This window comes from Anolis sagrei, chromosome 4 (genome assembly GCF_037176765.1).
Source record: "Anolis sagrei isolate rAnoSag1 chromosome 4, rAnoSag1.mat, whole genome shotgun sequence".
Classification (NCBI taxonomy): Eukaryota; Metazoa; Chordata; class Lepidosauria; order Squamata; family Dactyloidae; genus Anolis; species Anolis sagrei.
In genome coordinates, this window is record NC_090024.1 from 128,644,523 (window position 1) to 128,662,960 (window position 18,438).

The 18,438-nt window shown below is 38.3% G+C and overlaps 1 protein-coding gene across 2 annotated transcripts in view; it reads left to right on the forward strand.

Annotated features, from left to right (window-relative positions):
- COP1 (COP1 E3 ubiquitin ligase) overlaps window positions 1-17,967 on the forward strand; it is a 79,164-nt gene extending 61,197 nt beyond the window's left edge. For both annotated transcript variants that reach the window (XM_060774409.2, XM_060774410.2), the window contains exons 18-20: window positions 751-911; window positions 13,916-13,960; window positions 16,858-17,967. In XM_060774409.2, coding sequence (XP_060630392.2) covers window positions 751-911; window positions 13,916-13,960; window positions 16,858-16,875 — 224 coding nt within the window. In that variant the 3' untranslated portion in view covers window positions 16,876-17,967. The remainder of the gene's footprint in view (window positions 1-750; window positions 912-13,915; window positions 13,961-16,857) is intronic.
- Window positions 17,968-18,438: the final 471 nt, after the last annotated feature.

Consider the following 18,438-nt stretch of genomic DNA (forward strand, 5'->3'; position numbering starts at 1 on the left):
TATGCTACTAATATAATATATTGTATGTATGTATATCTTGTAAGCCGCTCTGAGTCCCCTTCGGGGTGAGAAGGACGGCATATAAATGTGGTAAATAAATAATAAAATGTTGTTGTTTATAATTTTACCATTCATTAAAGATTAAGACGGATTTGCATATTATTGAGATTGATATATTTTTGCATTTTAAAGTAAAAAAAATTAAATCTTAGTTAAATACCTGATATTGCAAGATATAGAGCATCTTCAGCATTAGTTTGCAGCTTCACGTGGTAGAATATACTCTGTTGGATCTCTTTTTTTCTCCTGGATTCATGTAAATGACTAACACAGCCACTAGGTGGCAGCCTGCACAAATCTTTCGCAACCCCCATATTCAGTAAGGGGACCCAAATAGATCTTGTGATGTACAGTTTAAGAAGCTTTGGGTCATAGCAGAACATAGAACATGCCATTACATAATAGGGTACGATACTTTTTCTTGGATTGTATGCATCATAAATCTGTATTGTCCTTGAAAGCCAATGCCTTTCACACTTCCTTAATAATTCACTATACTTCCTGAATAATGCATTTCTAGAAGGATTGACTATAATAAGTTTTAGGTGTGTTATACAGCCATGGTCGTCTTACTCATTCCTGCCTTTGAGTTCTCTGTTTTAGCAGTTAGTTTATAGAACAGTTAAAACAAATATTTACAAACCTATGGATATTGTCAACCTGCATCTATATTTTTACTTTTGATTATAGGAAGTGAAAATAATTCCCTCTACCTGTACTACAAGGGCCTCTCAAAGACACTACTAACCTTCAAATTCGATACTGTCAAAAGTGTCTTGGATAAGGATCGTAAGGAGGATGACACAAATGAATTTGTCAGTGCTGTGTGCTGGAGGGCGCTGCCAGATGGGGTAAACATTTTTTGCTGATTTCTCTTCCAGTTATATATATTTGAAAGATCGTTTTCTTAAAACAGCTTTGCCAGGGCATTTATTTGGTTCATCTTGAGTTCAGTGATGAACAGGTACTTGAACTGTCTCATGGTATTGAAGATTTCCTTTCAGTTCAGGTAGCAGCAACATCAGTTTGAATAACGTAAGGCAGCTCAAGGATGACTTTTGTGCAAAATGCTCAAGTGTCATATCTGTGGAGGAGGCAAATGCTTAATTACTCATCATTGAAGTAGTAAACTTCAGTGGGCTTTGCCACTTCAAACAGTTCTCTTGAAAACATATTTCACTTGTCATTTGAAATCCTGCCCCCAAATAGTGGCTTCTAAACAGGAAATAAATTCAGGCAGATATGATTTGGAGAAATAAAAACAGTGAAAAGCACCCTTCCCCCATACTTGGCTTTTTCACTTTTGTCGTAACGAAAACTCCATCAGCTACAACCACTTTTTCCGAAAGGTTAAGATGTGAAAAATTAATAAGGGCCTTTCTAATGGTGGCATGCTTCTTTTATCATTTCTTTGTTTGTAGTAGGATGTAATTAAATAAGTAAAAAAAAAAAGCATTTGGTACTTGCATGATTCAGCTTAAAAGCTTTCTATTCTTATTTTTAATGCCATAGGTACTTTGAATGATGCCAACAGCTCTGTTTTATATGTTATTTTGTTTTCTTATATGATCCTGCTGTTTGAATTGTGGCTAAAACAAAAAGGGCTTTAATATTTTAATTGTGCAACACTTATTGATATGAAGTATGATGTTACAAATAATCATAATTTGCCCAAATCTTCCAATGGATAAATATTTGCTCCTACCATCTAAAATTAGAATCGGATACCATAATTTTGTAACAGCTTCACCTTGTGTACAGAGAGCAGGTCCTAACTACAGTTGAATGAGTCCTACCAGAAAGTCTTTGGTGGCATTCAGTGGTAGTTCCAGGAGATCACAATCATTCCATTTTATTTATTTATTTTGCAAATTGTACTGGAAATGTCTACTATTTGTCAGATTTTAGTGAATGACTTAGCTAGGAATGATGGAATTATGGTGGAATTGTCAGAGTAAAATATCATGTAGATATTGAAAAAGCAATAGAAACAAGATGGTATTTGTGAGACATCATAACATAAATAGCCAAGTGTCCAACTAGCATTTCCTTGCCATTGCTTTCTAGGGTTGACTTTCTACCTAAGAGTAGAATTATCAGAACTCTGGTTATTTTTTTTCACAGGATAACAAACCTAAGACCCATGTTTGTTTACCTCATTTTTCATGGAATAGATGCAGTTGTATTATAAATCAGCATACTTTCTGGGGAATGCAAGGATTTGTAGTGCAACAAAGTAAGTTTTCCAGGTTCTGCCCAGAACAACAGTCATGCTGAAACCTTATTAGGGGATAGGATGCAGAGAAGGAGGAATCAGGTGGACATAATCCAAAACCAATATATATATAAGTAAGGCAGAAGCATAAGATGAGCGACCCCTCAATTAAATGTTGATATAGAATATATATATATATATATATATATATATATTCATTCTAGATCAACATTTAATTGAGGGGTAGCTCATCTTATGCTTCTGCCTTACTTGTCTTAAAGTTGATTCCCTTCTAAAATATGTTAGAAATCTAGTCTCAGTTCTGTCTACTTAGATGCCAACAAATTATTATTATTATCATCATCATTATTGAACATATAAGCAATTTAATTATGTAAATTAGGCCAAATACATTAAGGACACTATTTGGTAATTATATCATAATTCAACAATCGAATTGCTTAGAAAATAACTGCTTCAAGTTCATACCTCTGAGTATGGTTATCTGCAGTATGGAGCATTTATGTCTGTGTCAGAATATATGAAATAAAAAAAAACCCAATAAACTTTGTTTAGATCCGTGTTAGGCCTATGCCATGATTTAAAATTTCCAGTGGATGGAAACCTAGAGCAAAGCAAAATGTGTCAAATAATGCATTTTCCACTGGCCTACATCTCAGTTTCCTGTCAATAATTTGCTTGCTGTAAGTAGATCAGCATGCTTCTCCACTCCCCCAGTTGTTTATCCTTGGAAACTACTGGGAGATTATATGGACATCAAAAATATTGTTCATAAACAAGGATGGATGACAGAAACACCTTTATATAGCACAATAAGACAGACATGCTGCTGTACCACAAAATGTATGTCTCTTGTCTCCATGCCTGCCCACATGAAAAGCCAGGAAGAGCTAAGCCTCAAATGTATCATCAGCCAATTCTGGAGAATATCAGGGCCATCTCACAAGGTTTAAAAGGCAGGCTTTTATTGGCATACAGACAAGCACTAAATCTTAAACAATTACTCATTTATGATCAGATACATTAAATTGAATTTAATGCAGGGACAAGGCCCTTCCACAAACCCGGATGCCAGCTCTGTCCCCACATTTACTCTGGAAGAAATATTACAGAGTCCAATGGTCACAACATCAGAGGTATATTTACTTGCTTTTCCTCCAGTGAGGTACATGACATCCTATGCCAGCAATACTCTACATTGGAAAGACAGAATGGTCTCTATGCAAGATATTAATGGATACAAATTTGACATTAGAAATGGCAGTATCCAAAAACCAGTAGTAGAGCATTTCCATCTTCTTGGATACACACTTACACAGTAAGTGATTTATAGGTTACAATCCTCAAACAAGGAAATCACAAAGGGAGACTCAAAAGAGAAACTGTTGAATAGAATTACATTTGTAAATTCCAGTCCATCAGCAGAGGCATCAAGAAAGCCAACGGCTTCATAGGACACTACATATATTGATGAAAGAGTTCTTCTTATTGCATATATAACAAATGAAATGTTCTCTAAAAGAAGATAACCTATGTGACCTGTTCAATCGTTCTAGAACAGGGCTTTTTAACTCTACTTACCCTTTCCACCTGATAAATATTTATGTGACCCCAGGTATATAGGTGTATAAAAATAACCGTTTACTGGTAATGAATCGGCATTTGCAAGGCATGCTAAACTGCCTGATTTTCCATTTAGAGGAGTACAGCTGAAGCATTTTCTGCAGGGAAAAGGTCCGCAAGGCTAAAGCACAAAACGAGCTCAGGCTTGCCAGGGACATTAAAAATAATAAAAAGGGCTTGTGTCAGTAGAAAAGGGAAGAACAAGGAGGCGATAGGGCCTCTTCGAGGAGAAGATGGGACAATGCTGACAGGGGATAGGGAAAAGGCAGAACTACTTAATTGCCTTCTTTGCCTCAGTCTTCTCACAAAAGTCATCTTCAAACTCAGCAAGATGGAGTGGATGAGAGATTAGAGGACATCCAACCCCAAATTGGGAAACAAGTTGTCCAGAAATACCTGGCCGCTCTAAATGAGTTCAAGTCCCCAGGGCCAGATCAACTACACCCAAGCGGAAGTCATTTCAGAATCATTGGTAATCTTCTTTGAGAGTTTTTGGAGAACGGGAGAAGTTCCAGCAGATTGGAGGAGGGCCAATGTGGTCCCAATCTTCAAGAAGGGAAAAAAGGATGAGCCAAACAATTACCGCCTGGTCAGCCTCATGTCGATACCAGGCAAGATTCTGGAAAAAAATTGTTAAGGAAGTGGTCTGCAACCACTTAAAAACAAATGCGGTCATCGCTAATAGTCAACGTGGATTTATCAAAAACAAGTCATGCCAGACTAATTTGATCTCTTTTTTCGAGAGGGTTACAAGCTGGGTAGATGCGAGGAATGCCATGGATGTAGCGTACCTGGATTTCAGTAAGGCCTTCAACAAGGTCCCCCATGACCTTCTGGCAAACAAACTAGTCCAACGTGGGCTAGGCAAAACTACGGTTAGATGGATCTGTAATTGGTTAAATGGACGAACCCAGAGGGTGCGCACCAATGCTTCCTCTTCATCCTGGAAAGAAGTGATGAGCGGAGTGCCACAAGCAGGGTTCCGTCCTGGGCCCGGTCCTGTTCAACATCTTTATTAATGACTTAGATGAAGGGCTAGAAGGCATGATCATCAAGTTTGCAGATGACACCAAATTGGGAGGGATAGCCAATACTCCAGAGGACAGGAGCAGGATTCAAAACGATCTTGACAGGTTAGAGAGATGGGCCAAAACTAACAAAATGAAGTTCAACAGTGACAAATGCAAGATACTCCACTTTGGCAGGAAAAACAAAATGCAAAGATACAGAATGGGGGACACGTGGCTCGAGAGCAGTATGTGTGCAAAAGATCTTGGAGTCCTCGTGGACAACAAGTTAAACATGAGCCAACAATGTGATGTGGCAGCAAAAAAAGCCAATGGGATTTTGGCCTGCATCAATAGGAGCATAGTGTCTAGATCTAGGGAAGTATTGCTACCCCTCTATTCCGCCTTGGTTAGACCACACCTGGAATATTGTGTCTAATTCTGGGCATCACAATTGAAGAGAGATGTTGACAAGCTGGAAAGTGTCCAGAGGAGGGCGACTAAAATGATCAAGGGTCTGGAGAACAAGACCTGTGAGGAGCGGCTTAAGGAGCTGGGCATGTTTAGCCTGAAGAAGAGGAGGCTGAGAGGAGACATGATAGCCATGTATAAATATGTGAGAGGAAGTCACAGGGAGGAGGGAGCAAGCTTGTTTTCTGCTTCCCTGGAGACTAGGACATGGAAGAATGGCTTCAAACTACAAGAAAGGAGATTCCATCTGAACATGAGGAAGAACTTCCTGACTGTGAGAGCCGTTCAGCAGTGGAACTCTCTACCCCGGAGTGTGGTGGAGGCTCCTTCTTTGGAGGTTTTTAAACAAAGGCTAGATGGCCATCTGTCAGGGGTGCTTTGAATGCAATATTCCTGCTTCTTGGCAGGGGGTTGGACTGGATGGCCCATGAGGTCTCTTCCATTCTATGCAGACTCCACTCTAAACACTGCACATTGTTCCTAACAGATTTGTGTAAATGGCTGGCATTCAAAAACTTTTTAATGTTGCCAATTCTTTGTGACCCCCAGCACTGAACTGTGGGGGATCCCATTTGGAGTCAGGACCCACAGTTTAAGAAGCCATGTTCTAGAAGTCTGTTGATTCAGGGCAGAAGGAGAATCTGTGTTATATGTTGCATAATATTTGTTTGTTGGGTTTTTTATTGATTTTATATCCTACCTTTCTTCTTTCACGGAAGCTAAGGCATCTTGCATCCAATTTAAACCATACTACAGCTTGAAAAGCTATTAGTACAAAAGATTTTTTAAAATTAAATAACCCATTCTATTAAAACACAGTGTGAAAACCATTTAAAACACATTTAAAGTGTAATAGAAAAGACAAAAGCACAGCTGCATTAAAAATTCCTTCTGCTACATTAATTATCCTTCCTCAATGAAAACATTTTTGTCTGCTAGTAGAAAGAGGGGAGAGAAGGCCAACTGAGCTTCTCATAAGGACTGTGGAGAAGGTTCTCCACTATTCTTCACCAAATCCGCTTCTGGCGGTGTTGGCCCTGAGAGAATGTTTTCTCCCTCAAATCTTAAACTCATGCTGGCTTATATAGGGAAATATGGTCATCAAACCATATGGAGCTTTCAAGGTTTGACAAGCATTTTTAATTATGCTCAGAAACAGTAGTCAGTAAGTATCACTTGACATTTTGGACTACTAACATTTCCAGCATCCAAAGGTAGACCCATGTTGTGTAGCCTACAATAAACCAGCTTAGGTGTAATCAAGGTATTTGTTATCCTGGGCAAATCTTACATTTCTAGAAATAGGCACAGCTCGTGTACTAGCTTGAGCTGCTCAGATGTACATTGGCCACTACTGAAACCTGGGCCTGTTGACTCAGATCTGAATCCAAGAGTACACTAAAGCTACAACGCCAAGATTTCAGGGGGGATGTAACCCTATGCAAGACAAGTCAAATCCATATTTCCTGATTTGTCTAATTGACTCTCTGGGAACACCTCTGGATTAAACTTCAGTTTATTCAACATTCTCCAGTCCATTACTCACAGAAGACGATGATTTAGCACCAAATTCACTTCCTTTGAGTTTAATGGAAAGGGGAGAGGGTTGGATGTCATCAGTATATATACTCCCAAACCCTAGATAACCTCTCCTAATGGTTTTGTGTAGGAATTAAACAGCTTGAAAGGACAAAACCAAGGAATGTTGCCAGATGGCACCAATGTACATATTAGTAGTCATTGGAGGATTTTAATAGATGACTGCAATTCTATCAGATCCCATTTTTTTGTGAGATAAAAAATGAAATATTACACAATTTTCATTTATCATGAGCACAGGAATAATTCATATGGACTGTAGCACCACATGTGAAGTATACAGAATGCAGGTGAATTTGAATAAAGTATCCAAATACTCTCATATTTTTGAATTTTTTTAGGTTTCATCATTAAGAGCAGTGGTTCTCAACCTGAGGTCCCCAGATGTTTTTGGCCTTCAACTCCCAGAAATCCTAACAGCTGGTACACTGGCTGGGATTTCTGGGAGTTGTAGTCCAAAAATATCTGGGGACCCCAGGTTGAGAACCACTGATTAAGAGGATTTAAAAAATAACTAGTCCTGATTTTAGCATTTGATGTTTCCAGAAGCTGGGGTGTATGGGTGTAACTATGCAACCCATTAAACAACTCCTGAATGCACTCTGTTTTAAGATTGGTTTGATTCTTAAAAGAAATGTAGTCTTGAGTTTCTTGTGGAATCCGGAAGCATAGGAATAACATTTATGTGTCTGAAAAATCAGCTCAATTGAAGCATTTCTGTTCACTAATACTTCGTCAGAGTCAATTTAGCAGAAAAAAACCTGAATTAAACAAACTTCCTCTAAATTAACTTAATTGTGAAAATGCCCAAATTGCTCAGAGTATTGCTGATGGTGGTGTTTATATGCATTTGTTCTTGAAGAGAAAATTCTGCATGAGTTAACAATAGTTGTGACCTGATTTAAACTTAATTAATTTTCCTCCTCGCTCTTTATTTTTATTAATGTGTGTTTAATTTGACATGGTGCAGTCAGGAGCTTGGAATGAAAAGGGGAATGTAATGTGTGGGTTCTTAATTATGGTTATTAGTGAAAGTGTAAGCTGAATAGACCTCCGGTGCAAGGAAATTATTATTTTTTCTCCGTCCTTTCAACCTTCTTAAAGTGAAAATTTGTGTGTAAATGAGAATGGTCATATCATTCAGTAAGCATTTTTTGGGTCTGTTAAATTTTAAATTCTTCAGCCATTGTTACAGCTAGTTGATGACAATAAAACCACACTCTTTGACTGTTAGGACAAGATAATGTTAGTTTTAAGTAACTAGATATGTAGCTTTTTAGAAAATGCTATAACAATAGGATGGGTCCATTTTTTTCTTCAGGAAGACTTGCTGGATTTACACTGGCAGTCCAAAAGAGTTAAGAAGCATAGCGGTGGTGGTGGTGATGATGATTAGGCATGGATTGAGCCGCGTCGGATAACTCGTTACTCGTATTAATTTTGTTAAAGTTACCTTTTTGAAGTGATTTTGAAGCATTTTAAAAACCCGTAAGTCCCTTTGCCCTTCCGAAGCTTTTTCCACCATTTTTGTAATGACTCAGGAAGTGAGTCGGAAATGATCCAGCGTATTTTCAGCCTGCTGGGAGACTGGGGGGCTCCTTGCCTCCCAGCCAATCAGGGGAGAAGTTTTTTTTTGGGGGGGGGGGGGGGTTCAGCACTGGCAGCCATTGCTGTACATAAAGGGGAGCACGTGGCTCAGAAGCTCATTCAGAGCCAGGAAGGGAAGGGAGAAGGGAAAGACAAAGGGAAGGGAGGTTGTGTTGAAGGGAGGTTGGAAAAAGCACAGCAGGCAAGCAAGCAAGCAGAAAGGAAGAAGGGCTGTAGCCTGCTGTGCCTGGCTGGCTGGGCAGTGGGCAGCCTGTGTTGCCACTTGTGTGTTGTTCCTGTTGTTGGGGTTTGGGATGGGTGGGCACCACGAGGGTGGTGTGTGGGTGAGTGGCGTGGGTGGAAGGAGCAACACGAAGGAACCAGAGCACTCACTCCAACATTTTCAAAAGCCAACTTTGTAGCTGGTCTCTCTGGCCTCTGTTTTTTTTAGTTTGTGTTGCACATTGCCTCAAGAGAACTAGATCTCCCATCAATTCAAGCGACTCTTTGAACACAAACTCTCCTTCATAAAGTAGTGAAATCAGCTTCCAAGGCAAAAAGGGCAGAGTTGTTTGTTATTTCTTGGTTTACTGTGAGTTGCCTAAAAAGACATTAGAAATCCCATACTTCCATGTCTATATTTCCCTAACTTGTGAAATCAGCTCACAAGGCCCCAAAAGCTCTCAGGGCTGTTTTTATTTTTCTTTGATTGCTGTGTGTTGCCTAGAAAGATACTACACACCCATACTTTAGAGCCTATACTCTTCTAACTTGTGAAATCGGCTCACAAGGCCCCAAAAGCTCTCAGGACTATTTGTTATTTCTTTGTTTGCTGTGAGTTGCCTAAAAAGACACTAGAAATCCCATACTTTCATGTCTATAACCTCCCTAACTTGTGAAATCAGCTCACAAGGCCCCAAAAGCTCTCAGGGCTGTTTTTATTTTTCTTTGATTGCTGTATGTTGCCTAGAAAAATACTACAAGCCCATACTTTAGAGCCTATACTCTTCTAACTTGTGAAATCGGCTCACAAGGCCCCAAAAGCTCTCAGGGCTATTTGTTATTTCCTTTGTTTGCTGTGAGTTGCCTAAAAAGACAGTACAAATCCCATACTTTTTGCACTTTGTGCAATCACGTCCGGCATCAACAAAACGATTCAGAAATTTTGGAAAGTTCTGATTTTTTTCGGAAAAAAAATCAGAATTCAATTCCAAATCGAACCACCAGCACCCCCTACATCCAAAACGAGTTTTGAACCATTTTTTGATCAACCAAGCCTGATGATGATGATGATGATGATGATGATGATGGTGATGATGATAATATGTATATTTCTTACCTCTTCTTTCGGCTGGAGATGGGGTGCAACAAAATGAAAAACATATGAACATAATGTACATATATCAAAACACACCATAATAAAAAAAAATTTAAAAATCCATCAGACACAGGGTACAAAGATCAACATAAAATAGCAAAAGAATGCAACCTAAAACTAATTATTCAAAGTTGACTGGGTATGCCTGCAGGAAAGGCAAGGATTGCAACAAATAGTTTGGATTAACTCAAATACTTTAACTCTCAGTGTCCACTTAAAGTATTTCTTAATGATTTTTCGATTAAATTATGACAAATAGGCCTCCCCTGAAATATTGCAGATTATTACTATTTGAATTGAAGTTATCAGGGCTACAGGCAGCCAAGAACTAGAAACTTTCAGTGCCCTTCAGGGGGATGAATCCTTTTTCATTTTGGTTTGAGTTGTTTGTTTATTTAAGAGGAGACTAAATCCTGTCCTTCCCAAGCATCAGATCTGATTGGGAAAGTATGCAGTGGTTCGGGGAAAAAAAGTAGGCAGGGGTCTTAGGATAAGCCCTTTCCTGTCTCCACTAATCAAACTTTTGCTTTAATACTACAATTAGAGTTGATATTCTACCCTCTAATGAGGATGATGGTGAAGGTTCTCAGTTGATTTAACCTTTAATTATTAAATTTCAATACCATCATGTCAATCAGTCAGTTATATAAGCCTACCTAATTAACTATCCAGTCTGTAAAATAATACTTCAGGTTATTGCAGTGTGTTTGAGAAGATATCCATATACAGAGATTGCAAAGAGCAGCAATATTGGGTCTTCATACATCAGTGAGTAAGATCCTGTATTGTCTGGCTTGCCCAAAGGTCAATTGCTTTGCCAATGTTAATGTTAGCAAGAAAATCCTATAATTTCTTTACAGAATTCCAGTGGATAAATATAATGGCTGAATCTTAGGAAGCAGTATGAAAGCGAACAATAGCAACCCCTCAACACAGTTGCCTCAAAATTTAACTGCATGGTTTGATACAAATCAGTCTAGATATAAAGTTCGCAACATTCTTCCTCATATCATCTTCTCCATTTCTAACTTATTTACTTGGAAACTAAATCAATAATTTTAGTTAATAATCTTACTTGTAATCAATCAATCTACTAAATAACATGTAATTAAATTTGATTTAATTTTGGAATATCCATATTAGCAGTCTTACTGAACATTGGAAGGAAGTATTGAAGAACAAGAATAAAAAAGTGTTGGGTTTTTTTTTAAACAAAAATCTGGCATTATAGTAATACACATGTATACATTAGACTCTCAGTTAACCAGCACTCGTGTGGGTTGGTATAGGCCGGATAAATGTAGTTAATATTAATTAATATTAAAAATAGGCCTAACTAATACTATATCATACCATAAACTTGATATTAATATTGAAATACATTAAGACAAAGACAAACTTAACTTAATGTAAGTTTTGCTGCATTATATGTGTATTTTAATTTTTATTTATAGTATTATTTCTTTTTTAAAATTGTTGGTTGATTGAGAATTCTGATTGTTTGAGTTCCAGTTAACTGAGAAATTTACTGTATTCTCAACCCGCGTGGGAGAGGGGGATCAGGGCGGCTCACAACCGGCAGCCATTAGATGCCAACACCAAAAAAAAAAAAAAATCCCAAAACAAACAAAAGCAATATAATCATTAGTTAAACATTAGTTAAAACATTAAATTATAAAATATCCATTAAAACATTATAAAACAACAATACAACCACCAAATCCAACTTAGCGTCCAGAGTCGCAGTCCGAGGTTTGTCCATTGTCAACTGCTAGGCCTGCTACTCGAATACATGGTCCCACAGCCATGATTTGAGCTTTTTTTTTTCCTAAAGGAGAGGAGAGAGGTGGGCCAACTTGATTTCACTGGGGAGTATGTTCCACAGACGGGGGGGGGGGGGGGGCACCACTGACAAGGCTCTGCCTCTCGTCCCCACCAATTGCACTTGCGAGGGTGGCGGGATAGAGAGCAGGGCCTTCCCTGATGATCTTAAGCTCCGGGGTGTATCATAGAGGGAGATATGTTCAGACAAGTAAGCTGGGCAGGAACCGTATATGTTGTGTGGTATGGTGAGCCGGAGAATGGCTGAAGGAACCCACAGGATCAAAAGACACATGGGCAGGAAAAGGAGCAAGAGCTATGAGACCTCTCTCAACTGCAAAAAAAAAATTCATCATTTAGCAATCACACCCCCGCCCCAATGGGAAAATTGTGACTATTATGTAATTAAATATGGTAGCTACTGTAAGCAATAGATGTTTTGGATTATTGTCTTGCATTCATTCCATTTATCTTTTAATAATTGTGAAGCTGATTTTTGGGAAACCATTTTATTTATTTAATACTTGGTAAGAAGGGTCATACATGTTAATTTGTAACCACCTTTGACTTTTGAAAGGTTTAGTGTTCTACTAAAATGTTTTGATGTCACACTTATATAGTTCAAATTAACCATATGAATGTGGTAAATTAATCATAAATGATCAGTTACTTGATAAATGTTATAGAATGTAGCTTAGAAAGTGGAAATATTTGTATTAAATTGTGTAAAGTAGCCGCCCTGAGTCCCCCCTCGGGGGTGAGAAGGGCGGGGTATAAGTAACTGCAATAAATAAAATAAATAAATAAAGTGTTAATGTAATGTGTGTGTGTGATATATCATAAAAAGAAATGGTGTAAAGTGCAAAAGGAAAGGGAATTATATTAATATGGATAACGTTGCTGTGAGAGATATGTGCGGAAGTTAAAGTTATTTAAAGTTAAAGTTATATGTGCGGAAGTTAAAGTTACTATAACACTATGTAACATGATGTTTGTTCCTCGGTTATAAATGTCATTTCCTAATTGGTTCTAACATGGAAAAAGCTTATTAAACTTTAAAAAACTTTGCTTTTGTGGAACATCTGCAACACATTTTGCTATAGTTTTTCATTTAATATCTCAGAGTCTCAACCAATTCAACATAATTTGTGACAGCCACAGAAACAAAGTTTTTGGATTATAACTACTGCTTTCAAAGTAGTACCACACAATTAAACAGGAAATAACACTTTGAACTAGGAACAGAAAAGTGTTCAAATTTTGTTACATAATGTTATATATAACATTTTGAAAGTATACATCAGTATGGTGATAATTTTAATGTTTTATGCTGAAGTGCTAGATCTCATTGCTCTTAGGCCGCATCTACACTGCAATATAATGCAGTTCCAGAATGCAGTTTACCTGCATTGAACTGCAATATATGACAGTGTAGATGAGACCATAGTTGAGTCCTGTGGGAGCAATGACTTTGAAGCAGTAGCATGTGAAATGGATGTACTGGTCAACCTTGCTGATAGTAGAAATGATGTAAAACTCAGGCTTATCTCTGACAAAAGAAAAATAGGGGGAAGATGGCCTAGACACAGCAAAAATACAAGAGAATAAGTAAATAAGGCTTTACAAAAGTTATGAATAATGAAATAGTTCAGAGGTTAATGTATTCTCTAAATGTGTCCTAGTATCCTTCTTGTTTGTCCCCTTTGTCCAATTGTGTCTGCCTGTTCCTACTAAGTTTGTTAGAGGGTTTGCTCTCTATCCCACAGAACAACACATTCACTGGTCCACATAGGGACCATCTTAAGAGGATTACCATCTTTACTTGATTCTAATGCATACCATTTTGGGCTAATTTATGTCACCTAAATTAGGGTGCACATTAGATGTGATGGTGGCCATGCAGGAGGTGGTGGCCAGGGATGGCTGGTCCTTTGAGTCAACATTAATGCTTTCCTCTCTCCGTGACCGTCATATCAAAAACCATAATTTTGACTCATGACTTATACATGAGCTCAACTTATACAAAGGGTTGTGAAAATTTCTGCATGGAGTTTTCCTACCTTGTTTTGGTTAATATTTAACAATCCAAGATTTATATGTGATGTAGCATTGATGTGTTTTCCTCTTTTGCAGGAGTCTAATGTGCTAATTGCTGCTAACAGCCAAGGTACAATTAAGGTAAAGTAATCTATAGTGTTCTTTTTTTAAAGGGGGGGGTGGGTATTAGTAACCACAGTGTCACAGAAAATGTAGGAAGTTTTTCTAAGAGATCCTGGAAAATATATGATTTACCATATTTTTTCAGTTGTAAGGCTCTCACACACACACCCATTTCAATATCGACACCAATAGGTAGAATTTGTAATATATGCCTTTGATTCTCCGACTCCTGCCATTTTTAGAGATGTTTATATAGGAAAAAATTGTGTCTTGGAATTGAAGAAACTGGAAATCTGCAATATTGAATAAGGACAAAGATAAAGAATGTGGGTAGATTGAAATGTTTACTATACCTAATAGCATGTTGGTGTTTCCATGTTTCTGTTGATGTGATGCATAAAAAGGTCTCATTATCTTTCATTAATATGTATAGCTTTTCTTTATCCCTTTAAGAAGCAATGGTTTAAGTTTTTCTGCCTTTTCCATCTTCTGTGGTGGCAATTTCCTCTTAATATATAGCTTCTGTTTGTACCCTCCCACATTCTGTGATATATGGTTTCCTTTTCAAATATGTCCCTTTCCTTTTTCATTGTGGCCAATTTTCTAGCCAAAGTATACATATGCAGCTCCCAAGGTCCTGGAAACCATATTGTGGAAATAACATCACTTCCTGGTTCTTTCCCATTGTAATACCCTCATTTGTTCACTCTCCCGTGTTTTCTTACCCACTGGAGTAAGAGACTGAAAGAATATCTTCTGAATGGTGGATGGAGTAAGTTCCAGCTTAGAATCATAGTATACTAGAGTTGGAAGAGGTCACGTGGCCCATCTAGTCCAACCCCCTGCCATGCAGGAATAGCACAATCAAAGCACTCCTGAAGATAGTCATCCAGCCTCTGTTTAAAAGCCTCCAAGGAAGGATCTCCCACCACACTATGTGAGGCAAGAGTTCCCCTGTTGAACAACTCCTATGAACCCATTGCTCCGAGTCCTCATCTCCGGGGCAACAGAAAACAAGCCAGCTCTCTCTTCCTTATGACAGCTTTCAGATATATAAACATGGCAGTCATGTCTCTCAACCTTCTGTTCTGAAATCTAAACACACCCAGCTCTTTAAACCACTCCTCATAGAGTATGTCTCCAGACCTTTGGTCATTTTAGTTGCCCTCTTCTGGACACATTCTAGCTTGTCTATATCTCTCTTAAATTGTGATGCTCAAAATTGGACACAGTATTCCATGTGAGGTCTGACCAAAGCAGAATAGAGAGACTCAATGACTTCCCTCGATCTAGACCAGGGGTCCTCAAACTAAGGCCTGGGGGCCGGATACGGCCCTCCAAGGTCATTTACCCAGCCCTCGCTCAGGGTCAGCCTAAGTCTGAAATTACTTGAAAACACACAACAACAACCCTATCTCATCAGCCACACTTCCCATTGAAATACTAATAAGTTTATATTTATTAAAATTGTTCTTCATTTTAATTATATTGTTTTAAAGTGCTTTTTGCATTACAAATAAGATATGTGCATAGGAATTCATTCATGTTTTTTTCAAATTATAATCTGGCCCTTCCAACAGTTTGAGGGACTGTGACCTGGCCCTCTGTTTAAAAAGTTTGAGGACCCCTGATCTAGACACTGTAGTTCTTTTAATTCAGCTGCTGCATCACATTGTTGGCTCATGTTCAATTTGTTGTCCACTAAGACTCCAATATATTTTTCACATGTACTGTTGTCAAGCCTGACGTTGCCCATCCCGTGTCTGTGCATTTCATTGTTTTGGCCAGGCTCTCTAATCTGTTGAGGTCATTTTGAATTCTGATCCTGTCTTCTGAGTATTAGCTATCTCTCCCATTTTGTTGTCATCTGCAAAAGTGATAAACACACACTCAAAAACTTCATCTAAGTCCTCAAACTAAGGGCTAAATACGGCCCTCCAAGCTCATTTACGCAGCCCAGGGTCAACCTAACTCTGAAACGATTTGAAAGCACACAACAACAACAATCCTATCTCATCAGCCAAAAGCAGGCCCACACTTCCCATTGAAATACTAATAAATTTATATTTGTTTAAATTGTTCTTCATTTTAATTATTGTATTGTTTTTAAGTGTTTTTTGCACTACAAATAAGATATGTGCATTGTGCATAGGAATTCATTCATGCTTTTTTCAAATTATAATCTGGCCCTCCAACAGTTTGAGGGACTGTGACCTGGCCCTCTGCTTAAAAAGTTTGAGGACCCCTGATCTAAGTCATTAATAAAGATGTTGAACGGCACTGGTTGAGGGCCAAATCCTGCAGCACTTCTATCACTTCTTTCCAGGATTATTTTTTCTTTTCATGTCAGGAGTGGCTTGAGGAACTTCAAATCACTTCTGGTGTGAGAGAATTGGCCATCTGCAAGGATGTTGAACGGGAAATGCCCAGAATTTTTTGTATGTTTTACCATCCTTTCCAGAATTAAGTGGAACCATTGGTGAGCACTTTTTGGGTTCAGTCGCTTAACCAATTACAGATCCATCTAACAGTAGCATTGCCTAGTCCACATTTTACTAGTTTGTTTGCAAGAAGATCATAGGGGACCTTGTCAAAGGTCTTCATGAAATCAAGATATGCTACATCCACAGTATGCCCTGTATCTACCAAGCTTGTAACCCTATCAAAAAAAGAGATACAATTAGTGTGGCATGACTTGTTTTTGAGAAATCCATGTTGACTCCTGATAAAATTTGGCTCTTCCTCCTTCCCATTCTATACATATGTAGCCTTCTGACAAACAAATAAATATATATATATATATATATATATATATATATATCCATTGTAGCCAGTTTGCCTCTAAGCTACATGCTTGTGTATGAAGAATATGTGTTACTCATATATTAATTGATTTCTTATTTTCTTTTAACCAGGTCCTGGAGCTGGTATGAAAGGTGTTTTGTCTATCAAGGCTTTTAATACTTGATCCTGCTTTCATCTGGGATTCTCAGTGGGGCACAGAACTGAAGCTAACTTGCTCTTTCTTCTGAGAGCAATCATCTTTCGAAGAGATTTTTTTTTCATTGCGGACACTCTTAGGTTATCCTGGGACTTGGAATTACCAATGGAATCAGTACCATCAACATTAACCCCACAGACTTTGCTGCTGCTGACTCTGTTGCTTATCTAATTTTTATGAAAAGGGGGGAGGGAGGAGAAATGGTTCTTTTAAATAAAAACAGATATTGAATAAAGAATGATGAAACCTCATTGAGCCACATATGGAAATAAGACATATTTTTGTTGATAGGCATGATCCCAGGTTTGCCCTTGTAGCAAGACTATGTTCAAGGGCTGGTTGGCGTTATCTTCTTGATTACTACTACTGAGCTTTTTTCTTCATTTCCACCAGAGACGAAGAAACTCTCACATCACAACTGGAAACACCTTGAGTATGTGTCTTTTCATCTGAGGCCCTCAAGTAAACTTTATTTTAGCTATCTTTGTTTTTATTTGTGAAATGAATTGTGTTGTCAGGCACGTTTCTCACGGAAAAAAATGGAGCCCTTTCTACAATCGAATAACCAATGATTCCATTATCCTGATGTGAAAGGACCACTTCTCAGGGCATGCAGACAACTTGATCTCCACCTGCGCCTTGATGTACATCTCTTGCCTACCAACTGAGTAAGAGTGCTGTCTGTGATGCAAACATGGTGATTGGAAGCAGATCTGACACTACTTAATTATTCCCTTATAGGCCACCAAACTGTCAATAAATAATGACTACTTGTCTCTTTCATTCTGAGTAATGCTGAAATTGTTTGACTGGAGGCAAAAACAAGAATGCCTATACACACACAATCCAATTTGTTCACCCCTAATGACCCCATTCCCCATCTGTGTCACTTGTAGAAGCCAAGCATTTTCAGTGTTGTAATATACTTGGGAAGCACATTATGGTAGCCTTATTTTTTAATAAAACTGCATACATTTAGTTGTACCAATGGTGAGAATGGGGAAATAAACTGTGATTCCAAATACTCCATATTGTTAATTTGTCATCTGATAAGAAAATTCTTGTTTGTGGGTGTGCTTTGCCCTGTTTACATTGACCTGAGGAGTACTTCTATTGCTATGTATTGGAAGAATTTGCATCTGTAAAATAATGGGGTTGCAATTAGGCTTGTGCAATTCACCTAGAGGGTGATCCATTTTTGTTACCCGTTTTTCGTTGGGTAACCATATCTGTTTTCAGGAGCATTTTCAAAACTCGGATAATGGAGAAATCTGTTTTTTGGCTAGACAGCTGAATGATCCGGGGAGATCTGGCCCACTGGCAGGAATGGGGAACTTGCGAGGCACTTCTTTCTATTCCAACGACTCTGTCCTATCTTCCTTTGAAAGGAGTCTGGGTTTGAAGAAAGGGTTTAAGGACGCACCCCTCATGGGACCCTTTCATTTCTTCCTTTCAAGGGAGTCTGGGTTTGAGCAACTGGGTTAAGGAAGCATCT